At 33.9% G+C, this 16,059-nt stretch overlaps 1 protein-coding gene across 1 annotated transcript; it reads left to right on the top strand.

Annotated features, from left to right (window-relative positions):
* The first annotated feature begins 13,974 nt into the window (after positions 1 to 13,974).
* LOC120122594 lies at positions 13,975 to 14,983 on the top strand. Its single transcript, XM_039141723.1, has 3 exons — positions 13,975 to 14,136; positions 14,223 to 14,400; positions 14,481 to 14,983. Exons 1-3 carry the CDS (start codon positions 14,014 to 14,016, stop codon positions 14,951 to 14,953), a joined length of 774 nt encoding a protein of 257 aa, XP_038997654.1. The 5' UTR covers positions 13,975 to 14,013; the 3' UTR covers positions 14,954 to 14,983.
* The last annotated feature ends 1,076 nt before the right edge of the window (positions 14,984 to 16,059 follow it).

Below are 16,059 nucleotides of genomic sequence, written 5' to 3'. Positions count from 1 at the left end.
AAACGGTTAATATACGGCGTGACCGGTTAAACAAGTGACCGGTTAAAATTTAGACCGGTTATGTTATATTATTTAACCGGAAATATTATAAAGTACAATAACATACTAGGTAGCGCTTATATAATGTAATAGGTAGCGCTTATATTTACCTATTTTATAAGTAAACCAGTATATTTATACCGATAGCATTGCAATTTACCTATTACATTATATATATTGAAAGTGTCCATACTTTTTATAAAAGGATCGATACTTTAACAGTGTTTCATGTTTTCCACCTACAATATTGATTTAATAATTTCATTTGCACAAAAAATATTTGATTGTTTTGATATTTTATAAAATATTATTTAGAATTTTTAATTTAATAATAATATATACCGTAACGTAAAAATAAATCATTAGACGCCTATAATTACTAAATTAATATCTTAAAACTCACTCAAAGATAACCTTAAATTAATGTTTTCCACAGTGAAAAAAGTATGGACACTTTTATAAAAAGGATAGACACTTTACAATATAACCATTACCTATTACATTATATAAACGATACCTATTACATTATATAAGGGCTACCTATTACATCATATGTTTACCTATTATATTGAAAGTGTCCATACTTTTTATAAAAAGGATCGATACTTTTTTTAAAACTTATGTAATTTATGTTTCAATTTTTTTAACAGTGTTTCATGTTTTCCACCTACAATATTGATTTAATAATTTCATTTGCACAAAAAATTATTTGATTGTTTTGATATTTTATAAAATATTATTTAGAATTTTTAATTTAATAATAATATATACCGTAACGTAAAAATAAATCATTAGACGCCTATAATTACTAAATTAATATCTTAAAACTCACTCAAAAGATAACCTTAAATTAATGTTTTCCACAGTGAAAAAGTATGGACACTTTTATAAAAGGATAGACACTTTACAATATAACCATTACCTATTACATTATATAAACGATACCTATTACATTATATAAGGGCTACCTATTACATCTTATGTAATTTATGTTTCAATTTTTTTAACAGTGTACTGCGAATTTAAAATGATAATATACTTGTAGTTATTGTACATACCTAAATATGTACTGCGAATTTAATGTTGTACCCACCCTTTAACTACAGAAACATGTTCAAAATGAACCTTCGTTTACATATCCATCAACTCCTGGAGCACTGAACTTGCACAACAAAATTTTTGCCATGGATAATACTGATGTAGACAATGTTAAGCCAACCGAGGAATGCCATGAAGTACATAATGTTGATGAATCTGACAGATTGGTTGGTCAGCTCTTCTGTTCACGTGATCAAGCTTGGCACTTTTACAAGGGATTCGCACGGGAACATGGGTTTAGTGCACGTAAGGGAACAACACGGCTTGACGTGGAAGGGAATGTGAAGACACAAGAATTTTGTTGTTCCAAAGAAGGGTTTCGAGTATCAAAAGTCAATACTGTTGATCGTCAACGTGCTCATACGCCAGTCACAAGAACAGGATGTAAGGCTAGAGTCGTAGTTACAGCAACAAATACAAACGATCAGTGGGTTATAAGTAAGTCTGATCAGAAACATATCATGCATTGTGCACATCTGCTATGACACCATTTATGCGTTCTAATCGAGCTGTAAGTAAGGCTGATATCGATGAGGCAACAACATTGAAAGAGGTCGGTGTTGGCACGTCACAAGTAATGAACTATTTAACGCAGCAGGCAGGGGGCTATCATAATGTTGGATTTACACATAAAGACCTCTACAATGCACTTCAAGAGGTAAAGCAAAGGAAATCGTCGATGGGGATGTGAATGCGCTTATTGCCTACTTTGATTATAAGAAACATGATGATCCCGGGTTTTTTATGACATACTCGGTAGACGAATCGGGGGCATTGTATAATCTTATTTGGTCGGATTCTACATCGAGATCGGATTACACATGCTTCGGTGATGTAATTGCGTTCGACACAACGTACAAAGATAATTTGTATGGTCGACCAATTATGCCTATTGTTGGTGTCAATCATCACCATAACACAATTGTGTTTGCCACTGCCATAATCGCTGACGAAACGTCTCAATCTTTCGAGTGGGTGCTACAGAATTTTTTAGAAGCCATGATGAATAAATCACCTATTTCTGTTGTAACCGATGGGGATAGGGCAATGCAGAGGGCTATCAAATCTGTTATCCCTTATGCTAAGCACAGATTATGTTCTTGGCATCTTTCTCGCAATGCACAAGCTAACATTGGTGACCCAAAGTTTACAGCAGCATTCTCAAAATGCATGGCTTCCTGGTGGACAACCAAGGAATTGATATTCAATGGCGTTCGATTGTTTCAGAATTCAACGTCCAAAAGCATCCATGGGTGATTGAGAAGGGAAATACACGACACTTATGGGCACAAGCATATCTAACCGGTCATTTCTTTGCCAATATTCGCTCAACACAAAGGTGCGAGTCTATGAATGCTTCACTAGCTATTGCACTGAAACACAAGAAGACATATTTAGATGTTGTTCGTGCATTGAAGATGGAATTAGTAGAATGCGTATGAACGAGTTGAAAGCGGATTACTTAAGTTCCCATACGAAGCCCTTCCAGATCACAAAACTGGTCGACCTTGAAAGCCATGCCGCTGCGATTTTTACCCGCGAATCTTTTCGTGTGTTCCAAGATGAACTTACACGGGAGACATTGTACCGGATTGAGGCAGAGATTAAGTCCTTATCAGATGAATGTCAACATTATATTTTGTCAAAGTACGCAGAAAAAATAGGAAATTTGAAATTAGTTTGATTCTCGTACGAAAACTCTAATTTGCTCCTGCAAAAAATTCGAGACCGTTGGACTTCCGTGTCGCCATCAACTTCACATTTTGAAGCAATTGGACTACACATATTTGCCCGGGACTTTGATTCAAAGTAGGTGGACTAATGATGCGAAGGCTTCTGCACCCAGCTATGTTGATTTGAATGTGTCTCCAGAAGTGATGCAAATGGCAAGGTTCGCTGCTCTACGTTCAACGTCAAGTAGGTTATGCTACATTGCATCAAAGACAGACGAGTCTTTCAAAACCGCAAGAGATGAGATGAAAAAACTAATAGAAGAATTAGAAAACTCGTTTGGTTTGAATCATTCAGTCAACCAGAGCATTGTAGTAAACAATGTTCGTGACCCTCAACGAAAACAACGCAAGCGAAAAGAAGTGCCGAAGAACAAGGTCGAGAAGCAAATTAGGCGATGTGGGTACTGCAACGGTGAGGGGCATAACAAACTAACATGTCCTCAAGTCAAGCTTAGTTTGAGTACAAGCACACAGCCTACATCAACTGATTTTTTCGAAGACGGAATGGAATGACAACGATCTCCATATAATATATCGTAAGTATCAACATCACTCCTATTGTATGTACATATAAATATTTTGAATGAAGGAAGAAAAACCGCGTTACTTCAAATTACCGACACTTTTTTAAATGGTATGGACATAAAGTACCGACACAATATTAAAAAGTGTCGATATAGGTTGTAGACCTATTCGCTCATAAAACCGGTATATTTATACCGGTTATATTACAAAATTATCTATTACATTATAATTATGGGTTCCGATGTGTAAAATGTCGACACTTTTTTAAATTGTATCGACACATTTTTCTTCCATATGGACATAAAGTACCGACACAATATTAAAAAGTGTCGATATAGGTTGTAGACCTATTCGCGCATAAGACCGGTATATTTATACCGGTTATATTACAAAATTATCTATTACATTATAATTATGGGTTCCGATGTGTAAAATGTCGACACTTTTTTAAATTATATCGACACAATTTTCTTCCAATATGGACATAAAGTACCGACACAATATTAAAAAGTGTCGATATAGGTTGTAGACCTATTCGCGCATAAGACCGGTATATTTATACCGGTTATATTACAAAATTATCTATTACATTATAATTATGGGTTCCGATGTGTAAAATGTCGACACTTTTTTAAATTATATCGACACAATTTTCTTCCAATATGGACATAAAGTACCGACACAATATTAAAAAGTGTCGATATAGGTTGTAGGTTGTAGACCTATTCGCGCATAAGACCGGTATATTTATACCGGTTATATTACAAAATTATCTATTTTATTATAATATGTTGAAAGTGTCCATACTTTTTATAAAAGGATCGAAACTTTTTTTAAAGATATGTAATTTATGTTTCAATATTTTTTAAGTATGTTTCATGTTTTCCACCTACAATATTAATTTAATAATTTCATTTGCACAAAAATTAGTTGATTGTGTTGATATTTTATAAAATAATATTAAGAATTTTTAATTTAACAATAATATATACCGTAACGTAAAAAATTAATCATTAGACGCCTATAATTACTAAATTAATATCTTAAAACTCACTCAAATGTATATGTACACATAGAAGCAAATATGGAATAATTAATGAAAATATACATACAATATAATCACACCAAAATTTAAATACACAAGAATGTTCAAATAATGTACCGACAAACAAAATTAATCCGATGAAAAAGGGTTGTTTCTAACGAAGTCCGGAACATTAGAGGCCTTCAACAAATTTTCCAAATACTCTCGTATGTTTCCGCCTTTTTCTGAGGACATACATAATAATTTCAATTATCAAACTAATGAGGTGCAATTTTACTAACAATAAATTAAATTCGCATAAGCATGAATAAATTTGTGTCATACCTAGAGCTTTGTCGTTCGAATGGGAAGCAGCGTCAAAGGTATGTGGACATATGTAATTGTATTTCTATATAAACACATAAGTTGTTAAAATAATCAATGTCTGAACACCTGTTCAACTGATCAGAAACATATTGCATAAATGCAACCTACCGGATTATAAATCATTTTTTTCCGCTGAATCATCGACCAAAAGTGTATTTAGCTCGTTAAAATCTGGACACGCGTTCCAAACATCATTGAGATCTTTACAATAGGTAACAGAATCGTATGTTTTGCATTTTTTTGATCCTGTTCACAAACAGTCGAACATAAATATGTAGGAATCATAGACAAGGAAAAGTCAGCAAACTGTAATGACATTCATCTTACCCACACGAAAATGCTCGGAAAATACAGGTAGTTTCTCAAGTACACGGTCGACGTTATGCCTGAGATTGTAATCAAGATTGAATGTTAACATTCAAATGTATATTAACGATTTTGACTACAGTAATTCAATTGCCTCAAACATGTTCTAACCTCATCTTTGAAGACCAAAGGGCAACAACAAAATTGTCGACACAAAATTGCATAAATTCAAATAATCCTCTTCTGAGGACAACATCTACAACATGAAGAAAATGAGATTAAAGTTCTACGCTTATATGTTAAAATAATGGATACAAAAGAATAGAATTAAAACCTGCCGGCAGTCTTGGGATGTAGGCAAGGACACCATTGAGATCAAAAATTAAAAGTTTTCTTGAAGGCGGCGTTGCAGACACGATATACTTGTTTGGATCATCATCTTCATCATCATCGTCATCATCATCATCATCGTCATCTCATCGTCAGCTTCATCTTCTGCGACCGATTGGTTGTCCACATCTGTTAAAAGAAAATAAATAAGTTCAGAACGTGTAAATGTTAAGAAACATAGATAATGAATTACCTAACTCGTTTGATGTCGTTGACGTAATTCGTTACGCAACATGGAGACTTCACGTTGCAATGATGAAATATCGGATCGCATTCCACTCACAAGGGAATCAATATGCTCCCGAAAATTGACCATGTATTCCATCACGGTCTTAATTGTGACATCCTCTGCAACTGTTGCTTCTTCCATCATTGCGTCTCCACTTGGTTGCTCTTCTTCATGGCCAACGGGGTCCATTTCCTCCCTCTCTTGATCTAATCCGACCTCCTTGACACGCTTCCAACCGAGTTTTTCAACAAAATCATATCCCGCTTTTTTAATAAATACCATGTCAATCTTGCGGGTTAATCGAACAGGGGCGTCATGCGAAAATCAACTTCCTTCTTCTTCAACAGATGGTGATGACACATCCATATGGTAGTGTAGTTGAAATTGTTGCTCCCTTTGTGACCATATACAATTGTATTAAATATGAGTTTTGCAATGTTTGGAGCCGTTTTGGATTTATACTTTGCTATCCACCAATAATCGCTGTCTCGAAGCGTTGAATGTTTTCCCCCACTAGGCCGGATATACCATGTGAGCATTTTGTGAAACACTCTCGACTCTACATCGAGGTGAATTGGGCTATTTCTAGTAACCCGTTTAATTGTAGACCAATCTACACCATTTTCATCTGAATCCCCTGTATTCGCTACACCTAAACCCTCCGCAATAGTTTCTGGAGATATATATATATCCTTCCCCATGACATGTGTATTAATTCCTATTATATTAGTCTTATTAGGCTCGTGCTGTAAGGAAGCATTGTTGTAGAAGACTCTAACTAGGTTGGGATAATATCTTGGTTCTACACCAAGGAATTCAAGCCAACCCCAAGATGTAAATGTGGATTTAAAACTAAATGCATATTTATCATCAAACAAGAAACCCAGGTCAATGACACGTTCGGGACGAATCTTCCTTACTTTAAAACTCGTCTGCCATCTTTGTTTCTCCATGTCGGATCTAAAGTTCAGAGTTTCGAAGGACCTGATTTCCTCAGAAGAATCGTTTGTTACAGAAGGAGGTGGTTGAGAAGAACTGGGTTGAGAAGAGCTTTGAGAAAGACCTCGCTTCTGACGCTGACGTTTTGGAGCCATTTTGGTTGGATGCTACCCCTATTACAATGGAACACAAACACATTCAGGATAAAAACTCCAATATAGAAATCAATCAAACCCATAAAATATCGATAAATTTACCTGAATATCTGATCGTCACTTATGATAACGGTAGAAGGAAGAAAGAGGAGAGGAAGATCTGCCTGCTTGCATTTATGTTTAGGGTTTCTCGATTAAGAGTACTATATAAACGGTGGAAAACACTTGATATTTAAATTAGTATCGACACAAAATATATTAGTGTCGACACATTATTTAGACATATTCTCTCATAAAACCGGTATTATTGTACCGGTTAGATTGAAAAATTACATATTACATTATACTTTTGGGTTCGATGATTTTGGGATCGACACTTTTTATATGGATCGACACTTTATGGGTGCACCTTGTTTTTAATTCATTCTGGGAAAAAAATATCGACACAAACTATATTAGTGTCGACACATTATTTAGACTTATTCTCTCATAAAACCGGTATAATTGTACCGGTTAGATTGAAAATTACATATTACATTATACTTTTGGGTTCGATGATTTTGGGATCGACACTTTTTATATGGATCGACACTTTATTGATGCACCTTGTAAAAATTCATTCTGGAAAAAAATATCGACACAAACTATTATGTCGACACATTATTTAGACTTATTCTCTCATAAAACCGGTATAATTGTACCGGTTAGATTAAAAAATTACATATTACATTATACTTTTGGGTTCGATGATTTTGGGATCGACACTTTTTTATATATGGATCGACACTTTATGGGTGCACCTTGTTTTTAATTCATTCTGGGAAAAAAATATCGACACAAACTATATTAGTGTCGACACATTATTTAGACTTATTCTCTCATAAAACCGGTATAATTGTACCGGTTAGATTGAAAATTACATATTACATTATACTTTTGGGTTCGATGATTTTGGGATCGACACTTTTTATATATGGATCGACACTTTATTGATGCACCTTGTAAAAATTCATTCTGGAAAAAAAATATCGACACAAACTATATTAGTGTCGACACATTATTTAGACTTATTCTCTCATAAAACCGGTATAATTGTACCGGTTAGATTAAAAAATTACATATTACATTATACTTTTGGGTTCGATGATTTTGGGATCGACACTTTTTTATATATGGATCGACACTTTATGGGTGCACCTTGTTTTTAATTCATTCTGGGAAAAAAATATCGACACAACTATATTAGTGTCGACACATTATTTAGACTTATTCTCTCATAAAACCGGTATAATTGTACCGGTTAGATTGAAAAATTACATATTACATTATACTTTTGGGTTCGATGATTTTGGGATCGACACTTTTTATATATGGATCGACACTTTATTGATGCACCTTGTTTTTAATTCATTCTGGGAAAAAAATATCGACACAAACTATATTAGTGTCGACACATTATTTAGACTTATTCTCTCATAAAACCGGTATAATTGTACCGGTTAGATTGAAAAATTACATATTACATTATACTTTTGGGTTCGATGATTTTGGGATCGACACTTTTTTATATATGGATCGACACTTTATTGATGCACCTTGTAAAAATTCATTCTGGAAAAAAAATATCGACACAAACTATATTAGTATCGACATGACCCTTAATGTGTATAAGAAACATGTACAACAACATACTGCTAACTTTTCTCATCTCATTCATAATTATATTCACATAAAAAAATATAAATCGTATACAAAATTATAAATCGTATACAAAATTATAAATCTTATACAAAATTAACTCGACATTTACATCATTGCATCCTTTTGTTATTCTTATGTAATATTGCGGCTTTTGTTATCTCCTGTCTTCGTTCATTTTGATTGTGGCTTACGAGATCATTTAATACTCGCGATCGATCCCAGTCTCCAACAACCTATATTCAAATTGTCAGAACGTTAAGTATTGTCAACTACAGCATTCAATCTACGGCTTTTAACAATTTTACCACAAACAATTTTTTCTATCCACTTACAAAATCACCAGTTGCCCCTGTAGAACCGATCGATTCCATCCACATCATCACATACATGCCGCAATCATATCTGTTACAAATTTGAAAACCACACATGTCAATTATGATGAATACTGCATAAATTAAGCTTTCTATTTGTGATAACATCTCATACCCATTCAATTGCTTATTCTTCTTATGCTCCACAAATTTGAAGTTTTTCAAGGGATACTTTCCTAGAGATCCACATGACTCAACCCAAATGCGTTTCTTATTATAAGAATCTAATATTTTAATCTGCATTAAAATAGAAGAAGTTATGCACCAAAAAAATTATGCATTATAATTTACATAATGTCCTTTCATACATACATACATACCAATCTCTTAGCATCCTTCACTCTCTGTTTAGCTGCTTCAGTTGTAAACATACTATCATATATTGTTACAACATGATCTACCATATCCAACACCAACAGATACCAGTGTGAATTATGGTAGTTTATTGTGATCATTATCTGCAACAAATTTCACACCCAATTTGACAAAATTCAACATTCTATATCCGAAAACATCATTTGCAATTGGTATGGTGTCTTACCTTCTCACAGTCCGTGAATTTCACATAGTTATCCAATATGACACCCCAGAAGGTAGAAATATTCTCAACACTTTCTTTATTGTTGGCTTCCAACGCCTGTTGCTGTAATTACGCAACAAACATTATTAATTTACCGTCTATAACACTACTTTTCAATATTTATTAATTTAACTCACCACTAAGAGGTATGGAAGGTAGCCAATCCTCCGGTGTGACTTTTGAGAATCGTAGCATATGGTCCAGGCGAGCAAATCGATAACCTAACAAAATTAATTACACAATCAGAACATATTCAATAAGTTTTATTTATTTTTCTTTCTACTTACCACACCGCCAACCCATTCTGTAGGCTTCAACGTTGCAACGTCGTATACAGTAGCGAATTGATTTCCCATTGATATTACAGAATATCTGTATGAATCATTAGGATTAATATCTTGTCATGAAATATTTAAATATCACTCACAAACAATATATTTCACTTACCCCGATTCTAACTCGCTATTCCATAAATAATCACAAATTGCAGCTTCGATGTCATCAATTCCAGTTGGAATGTCCGCTTTTTCAACCTACAATTTTGCATACAAATTTTTGTCACAACAACATAATAAAAATCAAATTAAGTATTCTTTTATTAAACTTACCTTCTGCTTCTTCTTCTGGGGTGCAGGACATTCCGAATCCAACACTGCTGCTATGACACTCTCCGGTGTATAAAGCACATTGGGCCTCTCCTTCCTCCTCATTTCTTCCATCTCTTCTTCTTCCTCCTCCCTCTTTTCTTCTTCATATTTTTTCAGTTCATCGTACTTTTTTTCTACATAGCTCTTCATATCTTTTTTTCACCCTTCAATTGAGCTCCTTCATCCGAGTATTTATCAACCACCCCCTTCACCCCCGTAAGTTCACTCCTCAAATCAACAACCTCCTTCACCACTCCCTCAAATTTTTCTCCCGTCACCATCTTAATATCACCCCTTAACACCGAAACTTCTTTCACCACTTCACCCCTCAACACCTCTACTTCTTTCACCACTCCATCTATTTTTCCTTCCACTACCCCCTTATGCCTCTCGAGTTTCTCTACGACTTGATCAAGTTTCTCTTCGACTCTTGATTGTCTTTGCATGATTTCAAATTGGATTTTTTTGATATCAGCCAATTCAGACATCAAATGTCGAAGTTACTCTGTTTTGCTTCACCGTCGTCCCACTCACCTTCATCCCCCAATACAACCATCCCTCCTTTCTTCTCCTCTGCCTCCACTGCCTCCTCTACATCCTTGCCAATAACCTTCAAAAAATTAAATTACAATATTAAGACATTGATTATATTCTTAATATTATTTAATTACATTTATTACCATTTCTTGCTTCTTCCCTCTATCCAACTTCAACTTCACCATCACTCTAACCACCTCTTCCTTCCCCCATGCACGGATGCGTGCCACTCCGGTTCTTTCATAAGCCGGCACTGCCTCACAGCCCGACCAAAAATCGAACAGTGCAACCTGCATTTATAATAAAATTAGAATTTTTATATAAAAACACAAAAAAGTGATTCAACTCATTTACCTCTAAGATTGCTATGCACCCTTTGAGGTATCTCTGGCTGCCCTTTTTAAAGGTGATAATTGATTCAATCAATCTCGAATGGATATATTCAGCCCAATTGAATTCACCCTTCAAGCCTTCATCGCAAATGAGCTTCATATATTCCTTGTTCGTTGACGTATCACCCGTTGGACAAAGAAATATACCGACAAGGTACAATAGAACTCGGGCCTTCAGCTCATCCCCCAAGTAAGATCCACTTTTGATATCCTCTTCAACTTCAGTATATGTCACCTTATGATTCAAACCATATTTGGAGGCAAGTGCTTTCCAGTTCTTACTCCTACAGACTTCTATAACACTTTTGCCTTTGTTTTGTACCCCCAATACGGCTGCAGCAGTCGATACCCCCAGAGGAATGAATAATCACCATACTTAGCCATACATTGACTGACGTCAAATTGTGCCATCAAGGATCGACACAATTCCCTCCGAATAGGTCGATCCCTTACTCCGATCAACGATCCAAAACCTATTTCTCCCAGCACATTCAACTGACCCTTCTCCTTAAGGTGTTTAATTAATAAATTCACCCTTTTAATGCTGCATCTTGTCGAAACTTCCTACATTTTTTAACAATATATAATGTTATTTCTTATATATTTTGTATCAACGTATTTACAAGTTTAATGAATACCTTATTTTCATGTGCTTTCCTCCGTTCTTTGTATTCTTTACTATCATTCCTTGACTGTGTGATGTAAGGTTCCTTTCAGCATCACTCATTGAATTCCATTTGGACCTCACATCTTTTTTCACCTAATATTAAACATAAACGTTTCTTAATCAATACATTAACTAAATACTAATACTACTCATGTCAATTTCATTTTACATACCGAACCGCTCTGTGTGCCATCTCCCTTCATCCTTTTGCATTCGGCCATACTGTTAACATTTAAAATTTGTAATCAATTTAAAGTTTATCGATACTTTAATCCAATTACCATTTCAACAATAATAACAAAAAGACATTGATACTTACTAGAAGTACATATATCCACCCTTTGGTTGCTTTCGAGTCTCGGCCTCAATTTCAAAGTCATCTGCTCCACCAACAATTTTCCAACCCATTGACTCCATTTTTCCTTCATATATCAGTTTACGCAATCAATTATTTTGTTACATACACTTTTCAATATACAAATATAGATAACTACTCTTGTGGTAAAACGGTTTTCTTCAAAAGAATTTGAATGGCCACACCAAAATGTGTCGGCACATTATACAACCTATAATATCATTTTCTACCTATAATATTTAATAAAAGTATCGACATTTATCGTTTTCCTTGAATATCTATTTCTACCTGCAATCGGTCCCAAATGCTTCCTTACTCCAAAACCCCAAACAACACATAAAAAACCCTATCGCGATTACTGTAATAATAAAAAATTAGGGTTTCGACAACATACTTTTCGATTCGACTGCAGCAACAAAAACAAACTTCGCTTTAGAAACGCCTTCTGAAATGCAGCAACAATTACTCTTCGATTTCAAAACTCGTCCGTTCTATCTATTTTCAGAGGATATTAGCTTATATTTTCATCGGATATGTTATTTATATTTAATCGATACAAATACAAAAGTGTCGATACTTTTATGTCAGGTGTCGATACTTTCGAAAGGATAATTACCTATTTCTTTGAAAGTGTCGATAATTATTACACGTACTTACGAAAGTATCGACACTTTCAATATATCCGGTATCATTTTACCGTTTTTATCATTTTGATACCGGTTTTATCATATTTTTACCTGTTATATCGTTGTGGATCGATATTTTTTTTTAAAGTATCGACACATTATAGGCGCTATAACTGCTTCTCTTTTAAATTCACAAAGTGTCGATCCTTATATAACGTATCGACACTTTTAATTTTACCGGTTTTATCATTTTGTTACCGGTTTTATCATATTTTACCTGGTATATCGTTTTGGATCGATATATTTCTTAAAAGTATCGACACTTTTTAGGATTTAAAACTGCTTTTAAAGTTATGTAATTTATGTTTCAATTTATTTAATAGTGTTTTATGTTTTCCACCTACAATATTAATTTAATAATTTAATTTACACAAAATTTTATTTGATTGTTTTGATATTTTATAAATATTATTTAGAATTTAAATTTAACAATATTAACCAAATATAATAATAAATATGTTTTCAACAGTGAAATAAGTATGGACACTTTTATAAAAATGATATATACTTTTTTGAAAGTTATGTAATTTATGTTTCAATTTTTTTAATAGTGTTTCATGTTTTCCACCTACATATTAATTTAATAATTTCATTTACACAAAAAATTATTTGATTGTTTTGATATTTTATAAAATTATTTAGATTTTAAATTTAACATATTAACTAAAATAATAAATATATTTTCACAGTGAAATAAGTATGGACACTTTTATAAAAAGGATAGATAATTTACAATATAACAGGTAAAAATATGACAAAACCAGATTCATTATGACAAAACCGGTAAAATTTACTTGATATGTTAAAAGTATGGACACTTTTATAAAAAGGATAGATACTTACCGATAACCAAAGTTTACCGGTTACCAAATTTTTTAATAGTTTTTCATATTTTCTACCTAAAACATTATTAGTTGTCAACATAATAGGTACCGCTAAACCGAATTTATTAAATACATTTTAATGTATCCGGTAATGCTGTATATTAGCCGTATATTAACCCGCCTTTCCTGAGACATTCCCCTGGAAGCAACCACACACCATTTTACCATTTTAAACTGTCATTTTCAATCTCCACATTCTTTCTCAGCAAGCTAAAAACATAGGGCATGTTCCCCATTTCCCATTTAGCCCCCTCATTAACTTCCAATATATCAAATCCCTTCACAGTGCCTGCTTTGTCTGTATATAATCACCACCGCTATATAGCACATACATAGTTTCATCCAAGTCTTCATCAAGAAGATATAATATGGGAAGCTTGGAAGAGGAACAGCTGGTTCAAATGGTTCATGACTTCATAGAATCAGAACCATCTTCACCCATTCTTTCTTCTGTCTCAAATCATCTTCCATCTCAGATTTCTACTTTACAGGTATATACATGTACATGTATATTGTGTATGTATGGTTTTCCCAATGTTTTGCTGGTTTATGTGTTTTTTTTACTGTATCACTGTAGGAGATTCTTAGGAGTGGGACAGATTTTGAGAGAGAGGTTATGGAGATTGTGTTGAAGCATATCAGAAGCAAAAGGGATGTCCAAAGAAGTAGTGGTTTGAAGAAATGGCTCAAAATGAATGGTTTTGATGCTTCTTTATGTCGAACTTGTTGGGTTTCTTCCTCAGGATGTCCTGCTGGTGTGTCTCTGCCCAGTTTCTGTCTTACATAGAACTAAGTATACTGTTTTGTGGATTCTGATTTTTGTTTATATGAACAGGTGATTATGAGTACATCGAGATGGTAAAGGAGAACGAAAATGGTGACACTGAGAGGTTCATAGTAGACATAGATTTCAAGTCCCAATTTGAACTGGCAAGGCCTTCACCAACTTACAAGGAGTTAACAGACGCGCTTCCATCCATCTTTGTTGGAAGTGGAGAAAAGCTGAGGAATGTTATATCAGTGGTTTGCTCCGCCGCCAAACAATCGTTTAGAGAGGCGGGACTCCATCTACCACCGTGGAGGACTACCACCTACGTGCACTCCAAATGGCTTTCTGCAACTCGTAAAGTCGGTGGTTGTGGCAGAGCAGAGGGGGAACAACCTACACCGAGAGGTGAAGTGGTGGGTTTAGGGAAATGGGCACCTCCAACTCCAATGGTAAAGCCGAAGGGGCAGAGAAGGGAATTGGGTGGGGGTGGGTCTGCCTTGTCTAGTCAGTTTTCAAATACGGGCATCAACTGCTGCTGATATATAGCCAGATTGCTTCAGGGTTCTAAATTTTTTGGCAGATAGATTCTCAAGTTTTGATCATCTAATTCCCAAACTTCACTCTTTATTATATTTCGATGTTAATCTAAATTTGGAGGTAGTTATAAAATTTCAGTGGATAATCTATAAAACTATAAAAAAAAATTAAAAAAATAAAAGAATTTAAAACTTTTAAGAACGCCCCTTCGATCCATTCTTATTGACCTTTAACTTTGAATCTCAGGTAAATAGACAATATGAAAAATTCAAAATATAAAAAGAATTTAAAATTTTGAAGGGTGCGATCGCATCAAAGCATCCTTCGATTCATTCTTGTTTAATCTAGACTCTTAAATTCTAAATTTTAAATTCTAGATTTCGAATCTCAAAATTCTAAACTCCAAACCTCGAAATCGTATTATTTTTTACTTAATGGGATTCTTTAATTTAGTAAACAAAAATTTAGTTAACAAATTCAAAATGATATCTTATCAACGTTTTTGGATATATAAATGATAATTTGCAGCTAATTTTAGTGCACAGATGCATTAAAAGCTAAGTAGAGAGTAAAGCTAAGTACTTAGCTTTTAATGCAACTGATTAACTATGTGTTAACAAAATTGGAATAATGATCAACTGAAAGAATAGTAGTGGTGGAGAGTTGTATTAAATGTTAGTAGCATCTTAGTAGGATATTCTTGTACCAATAAAGGTCTCTGTAGATGGTAATGCTAAACTTGCGAATCAAGTCTAGTATTGTATTCAAATTAATATCCTTCTATGTCAATATCTCAACCATATATGATGACCAATCGATAAGTCACAAAAATTTAAGGTAAATTATATGTATAGTAACTAAATTATTATTTTTAGAGAAAATAACTTCAGTGACCGAAAATGTCTTATAATATACGATTTTGATCAACTTTTTTTTGATTTGTCAAAATGACCAACAAAATCACAATGCGATCTCTAAATCGCAACGCGATCTCTAGTATCGCAAATCAATTTCCAGATTCGCAACGCGATTCTGATTATTGCAACGCGATAATACAAAATCGTAACGCGATTTTCCAAATTTACGTTAGTCCAAATTCGTTGCGATA

The sequence above is a fragment of the Hibiscus syriacus genome, unplaced genomic scaffold (genome assembly GCF_006381635.1).
Source record: "Hibiscus syriacus cultivar Baekdansim isolate YM2019G1 unplaced genomic scaffold, ASM638163v2 tig00110387_pilon, whole genome shotgun sequence".
Lineage (NCBI taxonomy): Eukaryota > Viridiplantae > Streptophyta > Magnoliopsida > Malvales > Malvaceae > Hibiscus > Hibiscus syriacus.
The sequence above is the reverse complement of the archived record's forward strand: the minus strand, read 5'-3'. Positions and strand labels throughout refer to the sequence as shown.